Source organism: Crocodylus porosus, unplaced genomic scaffold (genome assembly GCF_001723895.1).
Source record: "Crocodylus porosus isolate Cpor-Errol unplaced genomic scaffold, CroPor_comp1, whole genome shotgun sequence".
In the NCBI taxonomy this organism is placed as follows: domain Eukaryota; kingdom Metazoa; phylum Chordata; order Crocodylia; family Crocodylidae; genus Crocodylus; species Crocodylus porosus.
In genome coordinates, this window is record NW_017728947.1 from 107,257,804 (window position 1) to 107,285,393 (window position 27,590).

General features: G+C 44.1%; 1 protein-coding gene across 1 annotated transcript in view; it reads left to right on the forward strand.

The window, feature by feature from the left end:
- PELI2 (pellino E3 ubiquitin protein ligase family member 2) overlaps positions 1-27,590 on the forward strand; it is a 75,498-nt gene that overhangs the window by 33,053 nt on the left and 14,855 nt on the right. Inside the window, exon 3 of the mRNA XM_019551164.1 lies at positions 19,976-20,077. Coding sequence (XP_019406709.1) covers positions 19,976-20,077 — 102 coding nt within the window. The remainder of the gene's footprint in view (positions 1-19,975; positions 20,078-27,590) is intronic.

Genomic DNA, 27,590 nt, shown 5'->3' on the forward strand with positions numbered 1-27,590 from the left:
CAGGCTCCCTCCAGAAGTGGTACAGTCATCCACCCTGGCGATCTTCAGTAAACGTCTTGACACCCATCTTGCTGGGATCATTTGACCCCAGCGGTCTTCCCTGCCCATGTGCAGGGGGGCTGGACCCAATGATTTGTAAGGTCCCTTCCAGCCCCTAACAACTATGAAACTATGCTAAAAGGAACTTGTGAAGGAAATCTCAGAATGCTTTTCTGTAGCAGGTTCCAGTTTGGGTTCCTCAAAAAGCATAAACTGAACATAGTGATAAAATCATGTCTGTGTAAAGTGGGTAGCTTTGATAGAAGCTTATCTCTATCAAATTCTGGGTAATAAGAGTTCAGGTTGCTTGTAAATGCCTCTTTATAGGCTGCTTTAGATTAACTTTTTTTTTTTCCTGAATTACACAGAACTCTAAAAGGAATGTGATACTTTTTTTTTTATTACATACGTATAGCCCAATGGGCTGAAAAATTATAAATCAGAATTTTAGGTCTTTATCAATGGGGTAAGTTGTATTTTCCACACACACCCATACAGAAGCTAGAATTCTAAGAAACTAGACTTTAAGCATATAAAGTATCTGTACCAGTATTAACATCCAGCTGTTTAATCAGAATTCAGAAAAAAACAAATTGAGAATATAACCCCGAGAACTATGGTTGAGACCAACAAGCACCTGAATGGCCGTCAGTCCTCCTTAATACTCCAGCACCTAACATTAGTCGGGTATGTTGTTGCAGCAAAGAGAACAGTTGTCACTTTATCCAAGATAGGTGGAAGATCGTGACCTCCTCAGAAGGCTAACCTAGACGGGGTTAACTACCTCTGTAGTGACGTAGTCACATCTCTATGACCAGAATGGGAATAAGCTGCTCCTCCCGTAAGAAATCCTTTGCACTGCACAACCTGATGGCACTGCCTGGCTCTGAGCTGCCACACCCACGTTTTGGTGCATACTCAACTGCTTTATAGGGGCAGGGCTGAGGTCTTTGGCAAATTAGTGTGTTTTCTTGCATACCCCTAAGTAAGACGCACCTTGTTTTGGGAAGCCAGAATGAGGAAAACAGATTTTTTTTCCAGAAACTTTCCTGACACAGATGGGCTCCCCGAGGTTGAACTTCCAAGTGGTATGCAAGAGGGACAGCGCCCCGCTGTCAGCATCACTCAGTCTCCTTGCACCTCCAAAGCATAAGGTTTGACCCTGTCACAACTGCTGCTTGGGAACTTGAAAGAGGCCTGTTTGTGTAGCTATTTATACATCTGAAGGTGGCCTGTATCTGCTGAGTGCCTCTGTCTTAGACTGGCTGACCAAGAGGGCTTCCTCATATGTATTCTGCTGGTGCTGTGGCTACTGAATGGTTAAATGCCTTGAACTTTTAGTACTGTGTATATGCGATACTTCCAGATTTGATTTGAATCTTGTGACATTAATGTAGTTTTAATGTCTTATGAAACAAGCATTTAACAACTGTGATCTTGGGCAGACTATAGTCTCACACTCGAGCTGAATTCTAATGTAGATATTTAGATTTCCTCTCAATAATGCAAATGCTGTAAAGCGGGGACGTTAAAGTACTAACACCTGCTCAAAGCAATGCTGCTTTTCAACCACTAGCTCAGGGGTGTCAAACATACGGGTTGCAGATGGGACCTGGCCCATAGAGTCCTATGATCCGGCCTGTGGGGCACTGAACTGACCCCATGAGCTGGCCCTGGCCCCGTAAGCTGATGTTGCGGGCAGGCAAGCGGTCCAGGGCATGTGGTTCTTGTGCTGGACTGGCTTTGGGGCTGGTCTGGATCAGGCCATGCTGGAGCCAGTGTGTGCGGCTGGTCCAGTGGGGTACCATACACAGTGTGTACATGCCCTATGCTGGCCCCCGGTGCCACTTGCAGGGTGTGTGGCCCTGTGCATGCAGCACCCTGGACTTCACTGTGCATGTGGCACGCAGGCCAGCTTGGGGGCATGCACTGCCTACAGTGTGTGAGCTGACCTGGTGCCACATGGCACAGAGTCTGGGGTTCAGGCTGCATGCCAGCAGTGCCAGGTCCAGCCCACAAGCACGCCCCATGCCGGCCCTTTTTGCCACGTGCACAGGGCTGGTTGGTACATGGACTGGACCCAGTGCCGCACCATAGGTGAGTCCCGGTCCAGCACACAGACCGGCCCGGTGACCCTTATCCAATGCATGGGGCTAAATAAGTTTTGGCATCCCCGACGTAGACCACTTTTCTCACAAAAGCCATCCATGCCGGTCCTTTCTAGTGCTGACAGCTTTCACAGGAATGATAGTATGATCCTCAACATGCACCTAATGCTGGAAAGCATATTTGTATTCAGGTTGTGTGGCAGTATGCTTCACATTGCCTGCATACTCCCATAAAAATAGGCTTGTAGTTGCATGACTTTATTACTAAGGTCAGGTCGCTGAAGGTTAAAATCCTTTAGAAATGGCAATTGGAAAAACTTGCTAACGCTTCCCCATGCGTTCCCCCCGGACTCTTTCTGTTGAGATGCTTCTCTGGATCTGAGTTAGGAGAATCGGAGGTCAGGAGGCACTACCTGAGAGACAGCAAACAGATGCCTGCCGAATCGCATAGCAGGCTGGCAATGTGAGACTTCATTATAAACCAATCAGCTGTTGATCAAGACCCTGGTACTGGAGCTGATCTGCTTAGGGCACGGATGAACGTTCATTTGGGTTGGTTTCAGAAGGGGAGGGGAAGCTGCTACTGTGGACCATGCTGCAGCTGTTAGGCTCTGAGTGCTAGGTTTGCAGAGCCTGTAGCAATACAGGTGTAGAAAACGGCTCCATTTTTAACCCTGCCTCATCCAGGGCCAGTTCACTTGTGGCTTTAGCTTGTGTACATATATAGCAGAGCATAACAATTGCTGCACGCTTCAGAGTAGCAGCATCCTCTCACCCCCATTGTCAAACCATTCCCTGTGAATGCTTATCCATACCTTTTAGCAGTCATACCGACTCCAGTGCACTAATGTGAAGAATTGGTATAGGATTCTCCCTTTGTTTGGTTTCTTCCTCTGTAAATGGTCTGACAGGAGCTGAATCAACTCCACATACCTTCTGGTTTATGCAGAGAGGTTTTTACTGGCTCCATCCCCTCCTACTTGTGTGCCAGGGAGGGTGATCACAGTCCTGAGCCAGGGCAATGGGGAGATAATGCATGCTGTTCTCCAAAAGAAAGGAGATATTAGCCATTCTGGTTGTCTCAGCCAAACTGGCTATATGCGAAATAATTGTTCTTGCCTTTCTTAAGAAGACAAAGCCACACGCGAGTCGCACTTTAAAAGTATTGCTGCATTTACATAATCTAACCTGTTCACCAGCCACTTGAATTCAGACAGTAGCATGTAGATGCTCAGAAAAATCCAGTCACTTTGATCACTGTAACATCTGAACAAGGAGCTTTATCAGCAGAGTGTAAATATTTGTATTAAGCCTGCCTGTCTCTCTTTACAGCAGCTGTTGACCTTAACCAAATATTTCTTAGTCTGAAACACGTCAAAAGCATAACAGAATAAATAGTGTGATGTCATGTTGGCCCTAACATTTTCTTCTACTCAACTGAAAAATAAATATTTAGGGTTGAATTGGAGTTGAGGTTCAAATAGTGCTCTTTAAAATAATTGTACAACTGTTTGAATTTAGTGCATCCTTTACCAGAAGACTTACCCCCTGTGCCTGTACAGACCAGGTTTGGGATTAAAACATGTCAGCTTTTAAAAAGTATGACGAGGGATCAAAACTTGTTTCCTGGAAGGAAAAGAAGCAGCCCTCCGCTCTTGAATGCAAATACTAAAACTTCTTCCATCAATTGTTTGCAAAAAATGGGTTTCTGTTTAGAAGGACTTACTGCTGGACCAGGGGGTATTTAAAAGGGTGCAGCGGGTATTTAAAAGGGTGGTAACATAGTCACTCCAATCACAGACAACCCTGTGGAGCTGCTCTGAAGGGTAACTACTACAGTGGCCGGCAGCTCCCAATCTGTGGTACGGCTACCACCGCTGGTATGCAGACAACCTGTCAGTGGTACACGTTAACAGATTTATTATAATGACTTTATATGACCAAAATGTGCTGGTAGTGCTTACGGTTGTATCATTTTTAATTGGTGGTGCGCTACCTGTCAGAGTTTGGGAGCCGCTGTGCTATACTGTTCGGGTGGAAGGCTTCCATTTCCGTATTTCCAGATAATCCATGAGAGCCAGGATTTGCCCCACGTGCACATCACACCTCTGCTCTCCAGCAGCGTACAGAGTCACGCAGAGAACTACGCTGGTTCACGTTCATCAGTACTTTGAAACGGTCTTGGCAATTGTTAAAAGTTAGAAGCTTCAAGTGAAAAACTATGCAAGCACTGAGATTTCTCTCAAACTTCTCCTTTTAAATAAAATGTCAAAAAAAATTTTTTTCTAAAGCTCTCCTGGCCTAGAAGCTTATCTGAAATACAAAACCGCAAATGATGAGAGGCGAGTGCAAGACTGATTTGCTAAGGTCTGCAGTTGTAGGGGGAGGTCGTGTCGGACCACGTATTTGGACAGGGTATATTTTTGCAGGAGAATGAGATAAATGACCCAAATCATTATTTATGGCTGTCTTCATTCTTCAGAGAAGTAAGAGGGAAGCAGATCTCTCCATTAGTGAAAAATGTTAAGTCCTGGGGCTAATGGGGGGAAATAAAACAATTTGACCCCTCTCTAACAGCTCACAGCCTGTCGTATATTCTGTAGGTGTATTTGTAGTATTTGCATAAAGAACGAGGGCCAAAATCAAATAAATTTCCTGTTTTAAATTTTTTTATCCTACTATTTTATATTGCTTTTTCTTTATTTTTATGTAACATCATATATAAAGTTGGATTTTATTTTTGTTTAAATTAGTAGAATGTTTAATGTTATTGTTTGCTTTTACCAATAACCAAATCGTGTAATTTTTATTATTATTATAAAATTATATATAAATCTATTGCTAATGCTACTCTATCATTTTAGTGAAAGCTCTAAACTATTGCTGCTACTGCCAGCTAGATGCTTTAAATTAAAAAAAACTGAAGCTAAAACTGCTTACCATGGTAAATGAACCAATTTGTCAGTCCCTGCATAACACCATGGAGGAGGATTACAGTATGTTGCATTTTGATTGCTATTTAGGATTATTTAATTTTGAGTAACTAGGTCCAAAGCACAGCAGAAAAGAAGTATTTATACATGCTAATGATTTACATGTAAGGCTTTCTAAAACCTGGAAATGGTAGCAAATGCATGGCTAGGTGTATAACAGCAAGCAAAAATGAACCGTTTATAGAACTTTCTACACTTAAAAATAAAAAAAAAACTGCATTTACAAGAAGTGACTTAACATGCATGGCATCCATTTTGCTTTGGGCATTAACACCGGAAAATATAGTATGAGTTTTTAATCAGACTTACTATAGCCGACTGTTTCTTACTATATTTTCAAAAAATGGCCCAAATGCTTTGCTGCAAAAATGCAGCATTTGGAAGCTGCTCTCAACATTTGTGAGCTTACTTGTTTTTCTGGAGCTGTCAGAAGTAGTAATAGTACTATCAGTCTGACTTGCTCCAAGGGAAGAGTCTTTTAACACAGTGATTCTTGATCTAGGAAACATTTTAAAAAGCTGGCATTCTTGAAGATCTGATCATCTTTTCATGGAAGTTTTTAAACAAGTCTGCGCTGCCTTTGTTTTATGAAACTAATGCTCGTCAGTGGGAACAGCCGCAGACTGCCTCTGTTCTGGAAAAACACCCATAACAGTCTGGCTCGGTAGCTTTGAGTCTGGGAAGCAACTTTATTTCCCCATGCTTAGTTTCATAAAGTGTAGCTGGTTTCTGTAATCAGTCAATAGTTTTTTGGCAGGGGTGAGTTCATATCTATTTTTATTTCTCCTGAGAGATTTTTGAGCAGCCGCTTAACAGGTCTGTGTCCAGGTAGCTATCTGGAGAGTCTTCGGCTGTCTTAATATAAAATCAATTTCTGTCAGATTCAATTTATGGTTTCTGGAAACTGCAGGATGATCTGAAGCTTCTCGGCTCATTACTATACTAACACTGCCTGCCAGCAGTGAGCGTAGCAGCGTGCTCTGATTCACTGCAACTGTCCTTGCTAATGCACAGTTTGCACAAAGCCTCCTGTACGTGTCTTCGCCGAAGCTGTTTGAGGGACTTATTTTACCACTTCATTTTTTTCCTTGCATTTTTTATTTAAGGATTTTAACTTGCATGTGCATGGATCACTCAGAAAAGCAGCAGTGTTTTATAAGAGCAGCCGCACGCTTGTGTTCACTGCTTTCATTATTGAGATGCACAGTCTCGGTTGGTGGCTGTGACTTCTATGGGGAAAAAGCCTTATGGTTGCTACGCTTGTGTTGTCCTTACTGTAGTAAATTTTCTTTTGGCTCTCAATGCTCTGGACAGCATTTTCAAACTCCCATGACAAAATGGAGTGTGCCTCTCTGCATTTGAGCTTTTAGTAGGTATCTTTTCTGTAAAGATTCAGCTCTTCTGAAATAGTGACAGGATCCTTCTGCAGGCAGCCCAGTCGCTCGCTGCCAGGAGACCACAGATTTGGCAGAATTTGTCCTGTAGGTCTTCACCATGTGATGTCGAGACACTGAGTCACTTCACTATTAGGCTGTATTAATGTGCCAGGCTCCTTGAAAGGACCGGTTCTTTTCTACCTGTATAAGACATTTTTTTTCTCTTGATGAATAATCAGGGCATGGCTGACCGTTAAAAGCCTAAATAAAATAATAATGCTTCCTCAGGCTGAAGAAGAAGGGTGTTTGTACCCGAAAGCTTGCAAAGAAGAATTGTTCCAACTGTTTTAGTTCGTCTAAAAAAAAGATACTGGATTTACCCGAAGAACCTCATCTGCCTAAATAAAATCCTGCATTTGTCTTGATCAGTGGCGTTCTAACTGCTAGTTTCGCCTTTGTGCTAAGGTACTCGTGTCTGCATCTCCCAGGACTGTCAGTGTCCCACTGCTGCAAGTGGTATTAAAATGCACTTAAGAGGGTCGTGCCCCTAACTACAGAGGAAGGCAAAATCCTTCGTAGTCTGTATCAATCCGACCGTCGGGTAAACGTCCCGCCTGATCCCAAATGTTGGCCTGACCCTGAGCAGAGGGGCACAACCCTATAACCAGAAACCTTCAGGTTTTAGTCCCAGCAGGAGTCGTGGCACCGCCATTCAAAATACCCACCCTTGGCTATAGCCAATACATAATGCTTCAGGAGCGGAAAACTTCCGTCCCAGCTCCACGTGACCAGTAAAGTCTGGGAAGCATGGAGCAAAAAAACTCCACCCTCCATCATTTGCTCTACAACCTGGGGACAACAAACACATCACACTGTAACTGGAGAGCCAGAAGTCTTTCCCTATCTGTTCCATAAACTAGTGGTTCTCAACCTGGGGCTCCGTCAGCACCCTGCTGCAGCCCATATGACATCTTATTAAAACATTTTTTTAAATGGATACCCAGGAAGCAAGTTGTGCGGGTGCAGTCCACATCACACATTGAAAGCTGCAAGTGTGGCCGGCTATGGCAAATAAGTTGAGAACCAGTGCCCTATACCTATCCCAGGTACTTTAATCTTACTTGGACCAGTTGTAGAACTCGCCTTCATTTGCCTGCTGCTGAGCGTGGTCCTCTCCCACATCCACACGTGGTCCTCTCCAACATCCACATGGTTTAGGCCAGTGGTCTCCAAAGTGGGGTGCATGCAAGACGATCCATTGGGGTGCAGGAAGAAAATATTAGAACGCCTATTTATATTTATATAAATATACATAGATGGGGGGGGGCGTGCTCGAAAATTTTTTCTGATAGGGGTGCGCAGTCAAAAAAGTTTGGAGACCACTGGTTTAGGCTGCAGTAGGCTCTTCTCATCATCCGCCGGAGGGGAAGGGTGCATACGTGCACTTCCAACCATTGCTCTACCTTGACCGATGCTTATGGAACTTCTTGAAACCTCTAATGGGAGGGATCCCACAACTTCCCTAGGCAGTCATTCCCTTGCCTCACTGTTTTGCTCTTCTTTAGAAGTGCCTGTTTCTACTAACCATCAACTAGTCTGTGCCTTGTGCACACAAGCTACTTTTAGTTTCATGATTTAACAGCTCTACCAAAATTATTCTAGATCGGATTCCCCTCCCTGTTAGCTGCTCACTGGAGTAGCATCCAAAGACTCACATAGGGTATTTTGAATCGGGTAAGCCTCCCTGAAGCCGATGGGTGTAGCTGCTGCCCCTCACTTGGAAAGAATGTCAGAAACAGTAAAGCTCCTGCACGGACCCAAAGACGTCCCGCCACCACCACCCGGGAAGGGCATGAAAAGCACTTAACAGGCGCTTGTTCGTTAAAGGAAAGTGACCAGAAAGAGACGGTGGAAGGGAAACGCCAGATTATGGCCACAGGAGCACTGGTAATGTGGGCCAGAAAAAAAAATCCTGAGACTTTTTGCAGCAAGGGTTGGCCGGAAAGAAATTTGTAACCGGGAGCAGGAAAATCACCTCCTGTTTGATTTCTGCTGTTTTCAGAGCAATAGGAAATTGATGTGCTTCGTAAGGCAGATTTGCATCAATTCCTTCTTCCAGCTACGTGCTTCAAGGCAAAAGTGGGTACAAGTAGTACAAAATAAAGCTAACTTTCCAGCATGCTTTCCTTCCTCTCTCCCCAAAAACATTGTCCATGGTCCTATTGTAATGGGCACGGCAGCCAGCTTGCAGGCAAAACCAAGGAGAACTACTCCTAAAAGTACAATAGGACTGAAAAAAAATGCCAGGAGAAGCACTCTTGTCAAACAGAGGTCCATTCAGCCAATACAGAATTTAACTGTATATGCAGGGTACTGTGAATTTTACATGCCTCCCCAATTTCTGACATGAGCTAGTGCAAAGTCCATCAGCAGAGGGTCATGCTGTGTCGCTCCGATTTTATTTCCTAGCAGCTGATGGTGCTGAAGCAGCACCTGGGTAGGACCCTGCAGGGAGCACTCTGCATAGTTTACTGAGGAAGGCATTCAGCTGGGTGTTGAGCTGTTGTCACTCTTAGTACCGCTTAAATCAAGATTATTTAAAGCAGTGTTGAGCTCAAGAGCTGTATACTGGCTTATCACTTCAAAATGAAGCTTACTCATGAAGGAATATGGCATTGTTATAATTATGCTCATGTAAAACTGGTTTCAACTCCTTTTTGGCCATATTTCTCCCTTGATTGAAAATTTAGTCTAAATTTAGCCCTGCTACAAGTTAGAGCAATGCTGGGTACAACCCAGAGACTGGAAAAATCGCATTTTCCTGTTAAATCTTGAAGCTGTTTTAGATTCTGTTACATGATGAGTATTGATATCCTTTAGCTTTAGAAAGTAGATGTATACTATGTTAATATTTCTGCAGTAGATGATGGAGTTGGCATTTGTGCACTTTTTTGCCTATATAATTTTAATATACGCTTTGATCTAGTGCTGAAAATATTTCTTGACATTTAAAGCTGTAAATAAATGGTAAGAAGACAAAATCTGTATATAGTCTGCTGAAAGGCCTTAAATTTAAAGATCTTGTTGTAAAGCTAAGCTTAAACACTCACTTGTTACTGCTTTCCTTAAAGCAGTGGTTTTAAGCCTGTGGTTTGCTGACCCCTGGGGTCTAAAACCACAGGTTTAAAACCCTGGGGGGTCTGTAGACTATGTCTCAGGGGTCTGCGAAAGAAAACTGTGATCAATCCAAAGTGTGTGAATATTCACACTTATAACTCAGAGGGGTCCACACCTTTATTTGAAATTTCCAAAGGGGCCCGCACGTCCATTCAGAACTTTTTAGGGGTCTGGAAAGGAAAAAAGGTTGAAACCCACTGCCTCAGAGCATTGAAAGAAGACTTGGTATGTGGTTCAATAGGAAGCAGATGGAGCCTCTTTTTAAACAGCTGTAACTGATTGTGGTTGAAATAAGCACTCCTTCCTTTCCCGCACTCCTTTGCACATGAAGCTCATGAAGTTTCCATGACAATGTTCTTTTGCTAAAGGTTACAACCAAATTATACTTGATGGCCATATCAACGAGAGGTCAATATAAATTTCAGCTTTGTTGAAGCGTAATGCCGTAGGAGCAAGTAATTCTGGCCAATTACTGGTTGGCTTTTAATGCAGAGTAAAATTTCAAACAGTTATTCCGTAGATGCAAGTTAACGTGCTTACGATTGAAAAGAGTCCTGTTACAAAGCTGTCACTAATTGGTAAGGAATTCTTAGTTTTAACTGGACACGAGAGGCTATTCTGATTAGGATAAAACTTCAGTTCTGGCGATTTGCCTTTTCTAGGAACAAAATTTCCACTTCAGATACTGGGGCAGGGGGCTGGACTCGAAGATCTTCTGAGGTCCCTTCCAGCCCTAATGTCTATGTGTAATGTCTGTGAGATACTGGGAATACTAAATTTTACCTCTAGCTAACGAGTGAGATCTTGCTAAAACGTCCTTTCTCTTTGTCTAGCATCACTCTAGAACAGTGGTTGTCAGCCGGGGGTACACGTACCACTAGGGGTACTTAAAAGGGTTGTAAGGGGAATGCAGAACAAATGAGAAAAAATTACTAGAGGTGCACCAATACATTGGTTCCATATTGGATTGGCACCAGTATAAGGAATAGTGACAGTATTGGCAACCAGCTTTTTTCGGTTGTGTGGCCAATAATGTGGCTGATAAATGTCCTGTGCATGCGTGCAGCCACAGCACAGCACACAGGTGGTCAGGTGTGCAGCGCAGCAGCGTGAAGAGCTGCTGGGCCCGGCTGGAAAGTCTCTTGTGAGGGAAGGGGGAGCAGATGGAGGCTCCAGAGATGCGGGCGGGAGTAGGGCAGAGGCAGGCAGTGCATGGTTGGGACAGCGTGTAGCAGAACCATGGCTTGTCTGCAGGGCGAGCGGGGGTGCGGTTCTTGCCTACATGCACCCCGGGAGGGCATGGGGGGGGTGCATGCCCCCAAATCTGCGCACAGGGCAAGGCCATGCTGCTGCTGGGGCTGGGGGTGTGCCAGGTTCTTTCTGGCAGGGGGGCTGGGGCGGGCAGCAGCAGTGCTGGGAGGGCTATGGCAAATTTTGGGGTGGCTGCAGCTTCCCCCTCCCAGCGCCACCACTGCCTGCCCTGAGCGCAGCCCCGCCCAGCCCCCTGCCAGGAAGAACCTAGTGCTGTCCCAGCCCACAGCCGCAGCCTGCTCTTACGCCGCACAGATCTGGGGGCACGTGCCTGGTGTGTATTATACATGGAGACTCAAACCCCAATATTCAATGCCGTTAGCCAGCTGAAGGCATTGCGCTCACCACTGTTAGAAATTTGCCCTGAGCTGGCGGTCAGAGTTGGATGTCAGCCAAGAAGAGAAATGTTTTTATAAATTATTAGTTGTCTTAATCCAAACGTTAAAATAACTTAGCCCCATTCCCAGCAGCAAACTGAAGTGGGGGCTGCTTTGCTTGTTTGGTTACTGGGAGGTGCAGTGGAGAGGGTATAAACCATCTCAAGGCATCTGCACTAAGCCTTGGAGAGGAGTCTGGGTGGTGTGAATGAGGCTACAAAAAGAGATGCCACTTCTCTGAAGCTTGAAAAAATGCTGACTTTCTTGTGAGGACCTGAAGACCAAAAGATGAGTTCTGCTCTGTACAGGGCTGGAGACTTGATTACGCCCTTGCTCATTGGGTTCTTATTGGATGAAAGCAGAAACTATAGGCTGACCATTGAGCAGAGTGTGTTCAGCTCCATAATGTCAGTGAGACTTCACATAACCTGTGTTCATGATCCAGAGGAAAGCTGGATGTTTTGTGCTTCATTTAAATAACAAAGCCTCCATTACTGCTGTTTTTTGTGCTGCCAAAGACTGGCATGGGTTGTTTTTTTGTGGGTTTTTTTTAAAGGATCGTCACTTGGCATGCAGCATGCACTTCTAAACAGCGCTGAAATTTATAAGCAACTCTACTAAGTGTAGGTCACCTGACACTTCATTTTAAGATCCTGATTTCAATTGCTTGTAAATCTGCCAGACTTTGAAACTTCCCATAGCAGATGTCTGCTGCAGGCTTATTTTTTGTAGTTGTTGAAAGGAAGAGAGCAGCTTGAGAGAGAAAGGTTAAAAAAAATTACACCTATGTTGCCTTTTAATGTATTTCACGATCAAGCGTCTGGAGGCTTCATCCTCTAGAGAAGACACCTGAAATATGTCAGGGACGTCACCCTCCTGCTAGGGATGAGCCTTTTGTTCTCAATGTGACATTTTGCCCAAGCTTGGCCATGCTCCAAGCCTATGAAAATCATATTTGGCTTTCAGACTGCGGCTCAGGTGACCTAAGTGAACATCACCCACTTGGCATCATCTCACCTGGTATCCAGCATCCACTGCCTGCTTGGGAGAATTAGTTTAAGTTTATTCCAGATGCACTGTCAGTCTGGAGTGTAGCTGAAAAACCCCTGAAAATTTGAATGTGGAGCAGGATCTGGCCTCTGCTGTAAGCCAGAGTGTTTGTTAGGAGTTTACAGAGCACCTGGGTGGTTTGAGGTAACTGGCCATATAACTGAAAAGCTTTGCCCCGAGAAGAAAACTTAGAGCTGCTGTTCCAGAAACCCATGAAGTCATCCTGCGTATTCAGCTGTTACATTTTTTGTCATGGAAAGTAGCCTAAATTAAATACAAGGTAAACAAAGTATTTGGCCAGGGGCTGTGTTGTATCCAAGCTACATATTTCTCATCTCTTCTGGAGCTGGACACTACATGGGATAAAAGAAAAGCAAACAGCAGCGACTCATTGATCATTTCAAGCTTAGATATGTTGAGCACATGAGAAAACGTACTTGTACTACATGACCCTAGTTTGGTGCAAGTTTGACACTAACCAAACAAGATGCCATCATCAAACAAAACGTTACCTTCCTTTTTTTTTTTTTTTTTTCATAATGCATGTCAAATTTCTGCCATAACTAAGCCAATCTGCATATTGTGGTTTCATACCATTCAGTTTAATTATTTTCAGTGTATTGTTGTCCCATGGAAAAAGAGGGGCAGAGGAAAAAAAAAGTTCCTGTGCCTCTTTGAAAACATAAGAGCAAAGGACACATGTTTTCTATCACACGTTTAAGGCCATTAAAATATAAGCCTTATTTATCCCCATATCCTCTAGCTATGGGGAATTTTTAGAAAGGGGAAAGAAAACCTTGTTTGTGAGTATTTTAAATAGTGGTAAATATGGTAAAGAGTGTCCCTTTTGGGGAAAGAGAACATGTTTAGTTAAAAGGAGCTGGGGCTGTTAATCTGATCCTGTTTCCTTTGAAACAATACAAACAAACAAAAGAGGAAGGAAAAGAAATTGCAGCTTTGTCTTCAGGGTTGGCTTGTACCTGCTGAGGGAGAGAAACACAGCACAGGCTCTTAACCCCTTTTGAGACCTGACCCAGCATCGACCCATTTAAAGTGTTGCTTTTAGCAACCCATTTGGGTTGGATGCAAGACGCAGGATTTGTGTGGCTAGTCTCTTTTGTTAGAACAACTGCATAGTTGAATTCTCGGACAAGCTTTTGAGCACCAAATGCCCTTGGGTCACTCTTTGGTCATGGCCGGCCATACTGCAGAAAGTCTTGGCTGCCTAAGCTCAGAGCCCAGGAGGCTAGAAAGATGGTGAAGCTAGCTGCATGCAGGAGAGTAAAGTCAGGTCACATCTTGACTCTTTGGCCCAGATTACCAGGCTTCTGGGTATAGTGGATTGGGGGTGGCCTTTGATGCAAGTCCAGAGCACGACCTCTTGCCACCACAGCTTGTGTGAAGTACTTTAACTGTTCTGTACCTGTGCCCCTCTCCTTGCCTGCTCTATCCAGGAGGTAGAGAGAGGCGAAAGATGGAAAAGGACACATTAGGGAGTGAGTACCGGCAGCGACAGGTCTCCCATTTCAAGTAGCAGCAAGAATGTAAGTGAAGCTAGACGTAGTGGCGATGCTACCACCACCTCCCTGGGAACTAGGAGTGAAGTCAGTTGTGCGTGTTCAGGGGGCTCCCTAACAGGGAGCCCCTATTCAATTTTCTGTAAGACATGTGCATCACAGGACTACCTTGAAACTGCTGTGCCGTGGTAGGGGCTAGAGTTAGCTTTGGGAGCTCAAGGAGAGCTTCATAGAGATGAATAAGGATCTAAAAGGTTACATGATTAATTGTTTAATTGATACGCCCAGTGATAACCAGTTAGCTTACCAGTTATCATTTTGCACGGGACTGGGCACAGTCCGGCAGGGAGGGGAAGCCATGCAATGCCCCAGCAGGAACCGGAAGATGGCAGGGCAAGGCAGGAGGGAGGGAGGCAGAGGGGAGGGGCAAGGTGGGACTTGCAACCACCCCAGAATTGCCAGCCAGATGTTAGCACCGTGACCCTTCTCCTAAGGATGCTCTCTGGCACGTGGCCTGCTCTTTTCTCTCTTCTTGGTTGTGCGCTGAGGTGATAAAAACCTTCATAGACCTCAACTGTTCCTCTACTCTACTTGAACAACATGTGTTATTAAAAAAAAAAAAAGGGGGGGGGGGGGGCTTGTGACTCGTGTTGATGCAGATCCACCTCCTTGCATTGTACCATAAGCTGATGCAAGTAATCCTGCGCTAGTCGTTGCAGGCTATGCTTGTCCAGTGAAGAGTAACTGAAGCGCACAGAAAAGACAAATGGGAGAATACAGCTTTGAGATGCAGCAAAGCACGTAAGACAGCACATCTCTTGGCTAGCTCTCATTTCTGCTTGGGTTACGGCAGTCTGGAATCAGACATACGGTATAGTCCCAGTGGCTCTTGGCAACATCGGAGGAAAAGGCTTAAGGTTTTGGAGGCTAGACTGTTCAGATAGAGGTGCACACAATCTAGAAGATCAGGGGGTCAGTCTGCATTAGTTTCTGGATGGAGAATTAAGAGGGTTGCAGATTCTTGCAGTTTTAACGCATATGTTTTGATTTGCTCTTTTTCCCCCCCTAAAGCTTTTGTTCTTGGAGTGATGTCAGTATGTGACAACTTTTGTTCAAGAAAAGTGTATAGCTGTCATGGTTTCAAAGGAAAGGCTGAAAGTGTAAAACCTCAGATGCTCAAACCCAAATAACACTAATCAGTATGTGAAAAGCACCTTCAACTTTTCAATTATAGGTCAGCTTTGTGACCTGGTGGGCTGTTTTGAAGGTTTTGGGCTTGGCTGTGTTGTCATAATTGTGTAAACCTTTTAAATTGTGCCAGTAAAACTTGGTCATGACAAGTCACTACTGGACTGGTCTTATTTCCCTGGGACTTTTCTCCCTTTCTCCTGCTGTGTCATTCCTTGGATCACATTCTTTGCAAAAGGCATTTCCCATACCGTCGAAGCCATCTTTTGCAGAAGGCTGACGTTTATGAAAAAATCGAAGCTCGCCTTAAAAGTGCGCAGGCAGCCTTCAGACACCTGAGGAAATGAGTGTTCAAATATCGTAACATCAGATCTGAAACCAAACTTATGGCTTATCAAGCAGTCATGATCCCCCACATTACCGTACAGTGTTATGAACAATGTACAGGAGACATCTCAAATCACTGGAGAAGTACCAACAATGCTGCCTGTGGAAGGTGTTTCAAATCCAGTGGGAAGACAGATGCACCAACACTAGTGTCCTCTCGCAAACAAACACCACTAGCATTGAGGTGATGGTCATCCGACATCAACTTCGCTGGGCCATGTCTGACTCCAGACACCCAAAGCAAGTTTTGTTTTCCCAGGTTAGTCAAGGTGTACACTCAAGAGGAGGGCAGAGAAAGCAGTTTAGGAATGTCCTCAAGGTCAGCTTACGGAAAATGGAACTTCAGCGTCAACTCGTGGGAGACTGTGGCCCAGGACCACCCCAAATGGAGGAAGAGTCTGCTGCAAAGATCTCGGTATTGTGAAATCTTACGACGACGACAGGAAATGGAAAAAACAGGAGCAACAGAAACAGCGTGTCACAAACTGAATCCAGAATCCTGGGCTACCCATCCCTCACGGAAACATATGCCCAAGTTGCAGCAGAGTCTGTCAGTCACGAATCTGCCTCATCAGCCATCTTCAGACCCATAGATAAAAGCAGTCATGGAAGACTATCATCCTCAACTGCGAGGGATTGCCAATGATGACCCTTTTTGTGTTTGTACAATAACTGATGCACTGGAGTGCTATCAAATTTTTCCCTTGGTTCTTTGACTTTCCAATTTGACAATTGCTAGTGGCCAATTTCTTTGTAAGATGAGCAGCAAAATGCATGTGAAATCTCTTTGAATTGGAGCAGCTGTCTGTGCCGAATAGACTCCGAAAAACTTGTCATCTTGTATAATTTCAGAATGATCTAAGTGCTTTGAAAGATTATAAAATACTGGGAAATGAAATCTACATTTGACATTATTTAAAAGCAGCTTTTCAATGGAAGTTGTGAGAGGGGGACCACAGGTATATCAGTCTAGGAAAAGAACATCCGCTTTAAAATACATAATCTTAGTACAGGGCTAATATATTCAAGTAACACAAATTTGACAACACTGGGCAATTTATTATATGGAATACAGCAACCGAATGACAGAACAACCTATAAGCAATCTATAAAGAATGGCTAGAGTTCCAGTTTTAGATTTGATATCGATGATAAAGCATCGTCAGTAGCCTGGTGTGGGTCTTCAGTGCAACCATTAAAATGATAAATAGGGCACTCCTCCGTAATATATGCTATAGTTTGGAATTTGCCATACTCACACATGAGGTCTTTAATAAAATTCCATTTATGTAGTAGGTAGTTGCATCTATCTTGTCATGTACGAATCCTGTTCAATGTTGTCCAGCCCCACCTTGGTAAAGCAAAACCAGGGATTTAGATGTGGGGTCCATGATAAATAATTTGTTAAATTTATGTCAGTTGTGTTCTATTGCTGGGTCCATTTTTCCTTGATGTTAAAATTTTCATCAGCTCTTTTCCTGCCTTTGAAATGGCCTCCTTGACTTAAGCCTTGGCTTGTGGGGGATCATTAGGTTCCTCAAAAATTGTTAGCAGATTGAATGTAAGCAGTTTTTTGTAGACTCTTAAGGTAGCCTGTTTACATCAAAGGTCAGGAGGAAGGATATGTGATAGAGCAGACAACCAGGGAACAGGAGTGGATCTGCAAGTACCCGTTTCATTCATTTAAGAGTCAGTTGGGCTCATATGAGTGCTCCTGCCCCATTATGTGTATGGCACCTGCCACTCTGGCCAGATCCAGCCACTCATGGATCCATGCCACATGTGGTGCAGGTCCCAGACCAGCTGGAGCAGCTGCCTGATCAGGTATGTTGAGGAAGGGTAAGTGTGGAGGGGGGATCCATGGACCCAATCCAGACAAGCCCCATGCTGCTTATCCAGCCAGTGAGGCCAAATGAGTTTGGCACCCCTGGTGTATGGTCTCAGACTAATTTGGATGTAGTAAAATTAATAAGGGAGCCAACATCAGTGCCATGCATTTTGAGAATTTATTTTCAGGTCACATTAGACTGCTCATAAATAATGAAAGCTGGACTCTATAGTCTAGTGGTTGGTATAGTGAAAATAAAAATAACTTATAGAAATGTCCTAATTTAATTTTGCAGGAAATGAATTGGTCATGCTCAATCTAACAATAATCAATCAAACTTATGGATTCCAAAGTCTTTGATTTATGCAGTCTAGCACATACCATACTATGGATTTTTACAGGTACGGTTATGAAAATAGAAAGCATTTGTTACGCTGAAAGCAGTGAGCTAGCATAGTGTAAAAATGTTAGACTACTTCAACTGTCTAGGCTAAGAGCTCACAAGACTTTTCTCTTTCAGTACATAGAGAACTATATAAAGGTACCCATTTAACTCTGACAGGGCAGAATCTAGGGTAGCCAACTATCTGTAAATTTGTGGGTGGTCAGTGAAAGAGGCTAAAAATATATATCCATAAAGTTCATTAAGAAAAAAAGAGGCCTCAGTAAAACAAAAAACTGAGCGCCTCAGAGCTTGATTGAAGCGCTGTCCCTGACCAAGGCTGGATGTTGAAGGCTGGAGAGAACAGTGCCACCTGGTGTCTGAGTGGGAGTACAGCACTCTGCAGGGAGCATGGTATCAGAGGGGCCCCACCGCTTGCTCTGAATGGGCAGGGCGACAAAAACCGCAGTTTTTAAATAAGGTACCATTTTTGCCTCCTGCCACCGATTGGCAGAGGGCGTCTGGCAGCCCCACTCCTTGTTGCTGAGTGGCCAGAAGGCAGAAATAGTGCCACATTTAAAACCATGGTTTTTGCCTCCCTGCCCAATCAGGAGCAAGCAGTGGGGCCCCTCCACCAATCAATGGCAGTGGGGGTGGGGGGCACACGGGAACTTGCAAGATTAAAGGCACCGCTATGTAGCCCCCTTCTGTTGCAAATTCGGTAGGTCCCTAATGATGAAGGAACAGATGTCTTGCACTTTTATAGTTTATGGTGTAATATTATAGCTGGTAAAAGTCTGTAGGATAGGTCCCATAAATCTAATGAGAAATACAGGATCCATCCATTTATCAGTGATCATTGCACATACGTTCCTTGTTTTTATAGGTGTTTCAGTCCTTGCCGTAACATTCAAGAGCGTTTTCTCTGATTCACTTAACCAGATAATCTGTGGCTTTGAGATCAGTTAGAATGTCTCAGAGAAATAAAGTGACTAAAAATGGTCTGAAACAATTAAGCAGAGTAGATTGGAGTTGCTCGATTTACTCATCCCTTGCCATGTTGGATACTTGTAATTTTTAGATCAAGAGCAACAAAGGGAAAAATACCACTACGATAGAATCAGTAGATATAATTGCATGTGGTGTCACCCTGTGGTGTTGTCAAAGCATTGGATTTGGAGCTCTTTGGAAGTACTTAAACTCCCATTATTACATGTACTTTGTGTTACAGCAGCTCTTTTTAGAGGCGATTCTGCATGCTAAATAGCTCCTGAGACCACTAAAATTATTTGTTTTTTGTAGAATCAATAACTTCAGTCAAATTGCTTCCACTCCTTCTAAAGACTAAAGAACTAGGATTTTTCTGAAATTATATTGGCTCCTTTTTTTAAAGATTTAATTATTAGGTTCTAAAGGTCTTGTGTGACTGAAGGTGGTATCAGGAACTAGTTTGGGAAACAGAGCTGCACTGTCATTGAGTGGCTTTGCAACCTAGGGCAATGTCACTTTGTTCTGTTTTTTCTAACTGGGGATGTGTTTAATTAACCTCTTAGTAGAGCCTTAGCAGAGGAGGCTGAGAAATGCTGGGTAGGAGCCAAGTATTTCCATGAGATTTTGCTTAGAAAAAATTATAAAAGGTAAATCAAGATGACCTTTTTTTCTTCTTACCTGATAAAATATATTTCTGAAAGAAAAAAGTCTGTGGTATGATATTATATTGCACGTAGAATGTTTAAAAAGAATTATGTTTGGAATGAGTTACCACCCGAAACTTTACGCAATGAATCACTGATGTGAGTAAACTCTGTATTAATCACCTAGAGGATATCTGATGAATCGGGGGAAAAAAAATAAAACCTTACACAAATTGAGTAGAAGGTCTGAAGTTTTTTAACTGGAAATAGATGATTTATATGCCAAGGAGGGTGGGAAGAGAGAAATCTGTGCAGGAGTTCATGGGAGAATTACTAATTTTAGAATTAAAGACAAAATGATGCATTGGCTTTAAATTACTGAACTAGGAGATACTCTTGTCGTCCTAAAGGATTTAATAAGCAAATGGTACTTGAACCAAAAAGCCATTGTAAGAGGTCATATTTTGCAAATGTATTTGCTCTCATTATACATCTGCATTACACAGCTCCTTTTTTCTGATTATTGTCAAAAGTATTTATATGGTGAAGTGAGTTTGATAGTTGTGCGTAAACTTACGTATAGTGATTTTTTTTTTCTTATTCAACAGGCCATCAGCTGTAAAGGTCAGCACAGTATCTCTTACACATTATCCAGAAACCAGACGGTTGTAGTAGAGTATACACATGATAAAGATACAGATATGTTTCAGGTAAGACTTTTTTTTTCCTTTTGTTTTGAGCTGAGCCAGTATCTGTTAAACAAAGCTGGTGGGTATTTAGTTCCTTACAAAATACTATAGTAGAATGCGGAAATGGCACTGAAATGAAGCACCTGATGCATTTGGTTAAATGCAGAGGCCTAGTAGAGAGGGCTTGCAATAGCACTGGAGTGATTAAGGAGCAGAGCACAGAAGGGAATGAAGGGGAGAAAACAGAGCGGCCCAGGATGGTGGGGAGAGGGAGGGGAACGGAACAGGGAGCAGGAGATGGGAGCTGTGCATCGGCAAAGACATGGGTGCTGTGCAAAAACAGTATGTGGTCATGATTTGCATTGAATCATAGAGCCTGCACACAAGAAAACTGTTGAGATTTTACAAACGACTTTAATTCTGACATTTCTTAACTTTTGAGCATTTGACTTTGCAAACAGGAGTGTTTTTGTAACGTAGGTTATTTTTTAATCTAATGCTGGTGTACACAATGAGTTGTAGGAAGGGAAATCTTGTATACAGTGCAGGTTATGCGCTCGGAAGACCAACTTAGTAGTCTTTTCTTGTCAAGTCTGCACGTTCATGGTATCATGCACGTTCATGGTATCAGTGGTATCTCTAATTAAAGCATCTTTGAATTAATGCATCCCTTCAGTTCAGTCTGTACATTGAAAACTTAAACATTTCTGTTATTTCTTTTCGTGTTCTTTTTGCCAGCAGTGAACATGACTGTCCAAATGATAATATCCTCTGCTCTGCTTTAGTTGCTTTTCTTCCTCCATGTGTGAACAAATCTCCCAGTGGGATGTAGTGGTGCATGAATTCTTATTATGTCCATTTGATGATTAATGGAAGTGTGATTTTTCTTCTGTGCTATAGTCTTGCTTCTTTTGCCATAGCAAACAAACATTGTGATTCTTGAGTTGATGAGAATGGATGAATAGCCTTTTCTAAGATGACTAATGAAACGGAAATTTAACTTGGATACTTAGTGCCAGTTTTTCCATCTAGAAACCAAGCTATAGGTTAGCATACAGTATTTACGTTCCAGTCTTTTAAGTGTTTATTTTGCATTTCCACAGTAAACCTTTTGCAAACAAAACTGGACTTCCTCAATAGCTGGATAACAGATCAGTGGTGCTCAAACTTTTTAGACTTAAGGCTCCTCTTGTTAAGACATGAGGTATCTTTTGAAATGTGCCAGCTTGTAGCTTTTGCTTGGTCTTTGACTATAGAAAAATAATAGAACAGTTCTTCTGCAAAGAACTCAGGCCACAACAGAGCAGAATATTTATATTTTCCTCTTTAAAATCTCTGCATTTATTTTGTGAATCTTGGGTAGGTGTTTGCATGCCTAGCCGTGTTAATATTGTGCAACAACTTTAAAAACCCCTGTCTTGTGTATGCCAGCCAGACCCATGCATGGGGCCATGATATTTGTTCTCTGGGGCTTGGAGATTTGCCGAAGGAAAATTGTGGCAGCATTAGTTGCAACTGCTGCACCACCTCCAAATTTCTGGACCCTTGGGAAGGAAGCCCTGTAGGCTAGATCACAAGGCTACACAGGCCAGGGGTTGAGCACCCCAGACTTAGATCACTAGAGCCTCTCTGAATCTGTCCAGGGCCAAGAGGTAACAAAGGTGTCCTCAATTCTTGAAATCCAAAAAATGAAAAAGATAAGATGGTCTAGTTGTTTGTGTGCTAGCTTGAGAACTGGTGCCAAGTCCTTGCTCAGCTACAGTCTTCTCTGTGACCTTGGGCAAGTTAATCTCTCAGTACTTGGGGTAACTGAGCCACTGAGAAGGTCACAGCATCGTGCTATTGTAGAGATAAATACACTAAAGACTCTGAGTGATCAGATATAATAGTAACGAGCACCAGCTAAGTACTGTATTTTCTTGCATATAACGCAAAATCACCAGGGGAAAACTGGGATGTGTATTATGCACGGAAAAGGGTTCCCCACAGGTCTGGAGATTTTGGAAGACAGAACAGTGGCAGCATAAATTGCCACGGCTCTGGGAGTCACAGCAATAAACACTACCATGGCTCCACCTCCACCCTCCCCGCTGCCAAATTTCTGGGTCCATAAGGAAACTACCCTCCACTACCACATGCTAGGTTGGGACAGTGTAGGGGGTTGGTCCATGGTCAGACTCAGTGCACCAGGTCTAACCCTGCACGTAACCCCAAAGCCAGCATATGATCCTGGAATTGGTGCACAGCCCTGGAGCTAGTGTGCAGGGTTGGACCTGACACAGTCCCGGTGTTGGTGTGCTGGATTGGGCCCTGCCACGTGGCCCAGCACCAGTGTGCCAGATTGGCCCTCAGCACCAACGTGTTGGATCAGATTCCGCTGCCCCGCTGCCAGCATGCCAGATCAGGCCCTGCCACACACAGTCCTGAATCCTGGCATGCAGGTCTGCAAAGAGGGAGATCAAGGGTAGACTTCTGCTCTTATTTCCTCACTAATATTATATATCATCTTATGTATGAAGAGTCTCTAGAAGCTGAATTTGGTAAGCTGGAACTTACTGCCCTTGCAGGAGAAGGGAGATCAGTCAAAGGTCCATGAAGAAATCTGTCCTCTCTCCAGCCATCCCGGGAGCTAGAATGAGAATTGATGCAGTTGGACTTCTGAAAGGAAACATGAGAGGTCCTCGTATTCTGCACTGCTGCTGATTTGTGCTGCAGAGACAAACCTGAAATTCCTTAATAGCATACATGCAGAAACAGGGCTCTTGTGTTTATTGTTGGTAAACCTGGATGCCAGGAGAGCCAAGGCAAATAGGGAGCAAACAGGGAGCTGTGGTGGCGGGCGGGGGTGGCTTTTCCTTACTGCCCCAACAAAGTTGGAAAAGTAGTAAGAGCAGTGCTCAGATTTACTGCATAGGTGGCTTTGAATGGGTTTTGTCATCCATGATGGAGCAAAAAATACTTGGAACTCTGCCAAGGAATAGTCTTGCTTGCTTGAGCCTTGAAACTTATTTATTAATTAATTAACTTTGGTGACTATGTCTGTCTTATGACACAGGCTATGAGCATCCCTTACCTGATCTTGGTAAAGCCACTTTATTGGAAACCTTCCATAGCTGTGGTCTGAAGTGTCTGCTTTGTCCTGCTTTATAGAATTTAGGAGTATACACTGGAAAATAGTGCTACACCAATAGAGATTTTGGGGGCCTACCAATAGCCAATTTTTAAGGAGACATATTGGCCGATACAGATCCGATTTCTGATATAGCTGCGTGCAACTAGTAAGTCTGTTGTGGTGGAAGGTGAGGGAGAGGGAAGGGGTGGGTGGGGGGAACAGATCAACACCCCCTGCAGTGAGGGAGAGGGCAGGGGCAGGTGCTGCCCAGCTGGGGCGTGGGGCACGTGCCCCGGGATCTGCATGGGGCAGGGCAGGCATGCTGTAGATGTGGGCTGGAGCCGGGGCTGTGCCGGGCTCTTTTCGGTGGGGGCTACAGAGGGGGCTGCAGCCACCTCAGATTGCTCTGTAGCCCAGTTTCCAGTGCTGTGGCCACTGCCCACCTGGCACAGCCCTGGGTCTTTCTGGCACATGGGTGGAGGCAGGGCGTTGAGCCAGGGCTGTGCTGAGTGGGCATCGGCATTGGTGCTGGGAGCAGGCCTATGGCAAAATGTGGAGTGCCTGCAGCCCCCTCTGTAGCCCCTGCTGAGAAGATCCTGGCACAGCCCCAGCTGCAGCCCGTCCACCCCACCCCACTCTGTGCAGATTTGGGGGCACACCCCCCCCCCCCCCCCCACACCCCCCCCCACCTCCCACCAGTGTGCAAACAGCAGCTGGAGCTCCACAGCTCCATCCTGCTCCCCTCCCCTCCCCTGGCTGGGCAGTAGGGGTGTGTGAAATGGGCTGTATGCAATTCGGCCAAATCCAAATCTGAAGATTTGATGCTGATTCAGAAATTCAGCAATTCAGCCATAGACGCACCTTTAAATTTTTTTTCTACATACTTCAAGGTACCAGGTGTGGCTTGTGAATGCTGTGATGATGGGGTGGATGGAGCATCCCACAAGAGCACAGGTTCCCCCCCCCCCATGTTCATCAGCAAACTGGAAGTATTCCCAATCCACTTCCAGGTCTGCCCCCGAGTGCATGGGGGACTGCCTCCATCCGTGCCCCCTGGCTCAGCGCTCAACTGTGGGGGGACCCCAGGTGCTCCTCCAGACCCAGGGGGCATGCATGGAGGGGGCCCCCCCGCACACTCCTCGGTGGACTCAGAACTGCTCAGAAAGCAGTTCTGGTCCGCTTTCAGGTCCGCTGCCAAGTGCGCTGGGGCTCCTCTGGTGGGACACTCCATCCACCCCACCATCTCAGCTGCCTGGTACCTAGAAGGATGTAGGAAAAACATTAAACCTGTGTCTATGTGTGAATCATCAAATCTTTCTGAATTGATTCGGAGGGTCGGAGATTCAGCCACCGAATCAGGCTGAATCTGCGCCAAATCGAATCAGCGACCGAAACTTTCCACAGTCCTATTGGGCAACTCTTGCCTCTGTCCCTGCCCCCTCCCTCACCATGAACGGCATTGATCTGCCCCCCCCCCACCACACCAGAGTACCAGCTGCATGCAGCTCTCCAAACTGCTGGGCTGTGCTCCTCGCTGCCTGAGTACTGCAGTGCAGCTGCGCACAGGCATAGGCACCGGCACAGGCAATTACGGGCAAAATTATCGGGCCGATTTTAGGTACAGCCAATTTTCTTTATATTGGTTCCAATCCGATATTGGACCAACGTATCGGTTCACTTCTACTAGAAAACAAGCTTCCATCGAGTCCGGTTCCTTGCTGTTGCTGGCGCCATGTGGTATATATAACCACTTTCAGAGCTTGATCAACTAATATCTTAAAACTAGTTTTAGTGATTCCTGCACCTCTACTTGGGAGGCTGCTGCTGAGCCTCACTTCTCTGATAGTGAGAAGCCACCTCATTTCCTGTCTAGACTCGTTAAGGGCTAGGCCATTCCTTTGCCAATGTTATTAGTCAGGGTCCACAAGTGAAGTATCATTGACGTCAGTAGATAGGCACCTGTTTGGCCCAGCAGCGAACTTAACCAGCTCTCTAGGGATTGATCCTAAATACCATTTCTTTGACAGTAAATGCTAGTGGATTGACTTTTTGGCTTATTGTACCTTTTAACAACCAACTTACACAGCCTGAGTGTGCGGCTGTCTGACAGGTGCCGGCTGGAAGGTTGGTTTGCTTTCAGAAGTCACCATTGCAGCGCAGTAGCATGTCGTGCACAAAGCACGTTTCACAGAAGTATCCATAGGTACGTTCTGCAGTTTTCTAAAACAAGAAAACTTTGAAATGCTAAAAAAAAAAAAAAAAAAAAAAGTCTAAGCAACCGCCTCAAAAATGACATTTAATTTAACCCTTTGAAAATTAGACAAAGATGCTGGCGGGGGGACTGAATCAGAGAAATTGTCACTAATGCAGAACCGTCCTCTTTAGAGCAGTTGTGAAGTGCAGATGTAATTCCACATGGGTTGTCTTTTGATTGCAGTACTAGATGACTTAATGATCTCTTTGGGGTGTCAAACTCGAATAAAGCTAGTAAGCCAGCAGCCAAGGAGTTACTGCTGCCACTGTTCAGCCTCCAGAGGTGCAGCTGCCAGAGCCTCAGTGTCAGTATAGACAGCACCCAGGATGAACGCCACCAATTTGAGTCTGAAAACCGCTAAATTTAGCAGCAGTTGCACCTCCTGGGTCCTGGCTACGCTGTCATGGTCGTTCTGGTAGTTGCAGCGCTTAATAGCCTGCAGCATTAACTCCTTGGCTTCTGACAGCTACGGAAAAACCCCACAGGCCACGTGATCCACCTCCATGGGTCGCGTCCAGCTTGCGCAGGTATATATATGACGCTCCTAGTCTGCTTAATTCCTTGTGGAAAAGTGCCCTCGTTGACACTGAAATCATCACAGCTATAAATGACTAACTGCTTTTTCAATAGTCACAGAGGCTGAAGATTTGAATGTACATGGAGACTGCAGTTTTCTCTTGTGACTGCAGTTCCTGGCACATCAGTTGGACAACGTAAAGGTGCTTATGCTGTTCTTGGTATTTGCCGTTGCATGCAAATTTAGTATTGTTAGCAAACACTAACTTAACTTTTAAGAATAGAGACTTTTCCAAGTGCATTAAGGTGCTGAACTGTCTTGTTTAGGTTTACTTCTGTGCAAGTCTGTTTTACAAATATGTGCCAGTCTTTTACAAACAAACTGGAATATCAGAAAAAACATGCACTACAAATATGTTTTATTGATGCAAATTAAATTTAAAATCCTAGTATGATCTTGTCACCTAAATATATTTCATTTCATTTCAGAAACTTCTAAGTCTGAACACAAGAAATAAAAGCCTCAAGCCTATTGATCCTAATACTAATGTGTAAAACTTTTCAGATTCCCTGCTATCAGATGACAGGCTATGATATGGTACGCAGAAAACCAAAAGCTAAAACTTGGGTTGTTATGCCTTAAGGGACAATAGGATGTTCCCCCCACCCCACCTGCCTTTTTACAATAGTTAAAAGCTCCAACAGTAATCTGGTGTTACAGATTTCACAACTGAAATAGTGCTAAAAACTGATAATGAGCAAAGACTTTATGCAGTAACATCCAATGTCTCCTGTTAAAAACTCTAAAACTAATCTTTGCATCCTTGTGTAAAACTAGATTAGAGTGCTTTGACTGCCCAGGCTAATGTGTTGGTGATTGATAAAGGGCTATTCCAAAGTAATTTCCCAGCCTTCAGCATATGCTAAAAGTTTGGTCATCTGTTAGAGGAAGACCAGATCTAACCTTTTTAATTATTCATGTTACTGAGACCTTGTTAAAATTCTTTCTGGTGAAGCAAAATGAAACTAGTTGTATTCAATATGCACGTTCCCCTTTCATTGTAATGGTTTTATTAACAAAGGAATGGATATTGCAAAAACAGGCCTGTTTAAGGAATCTGTAATAAACCCCTTGTGTATGGCCAGTTAGTTAGGAGCCAGTTACGCATGTCAACCAGCGTGTAACAAGAGATGACTTGGTGTCAAACTTAATTGATATTGTATTAAAATAAGAAACCCATGTCGGCCTGCAGCTAAATCGTGTAACCACATACAAGTAATTAGTGCTGCGATGCTTTTGAAAGTCAGGCAGGAATTTGACCGCATAACAAGTACAGAGAAGCTGTGGAAAAATTGACACCTTTTAATTAGAACCACACAGGGAGAAAAGGAGTATGATTGAAAGGGAGGAACACCGTATTTGTTGCCTTTTGAATGTTGACATTTTTTTAGGCTAAATGAAGTAGATCGTGTCCAGTTTCGCACACCTTTTTTTTTTTTTGTTTGTTTGTTTTGTGTCTTGTGCATTGTAGCACAAAGTTGAATAGCATATTTTTGCTTGTGCTGCTTAGTACCCTTTTAAAGCTGCTAGCATGTTTATGCACAGAGCTGTGTCATATGGGTGTTCCTGTTGATGGACGTACAAGCAAGCA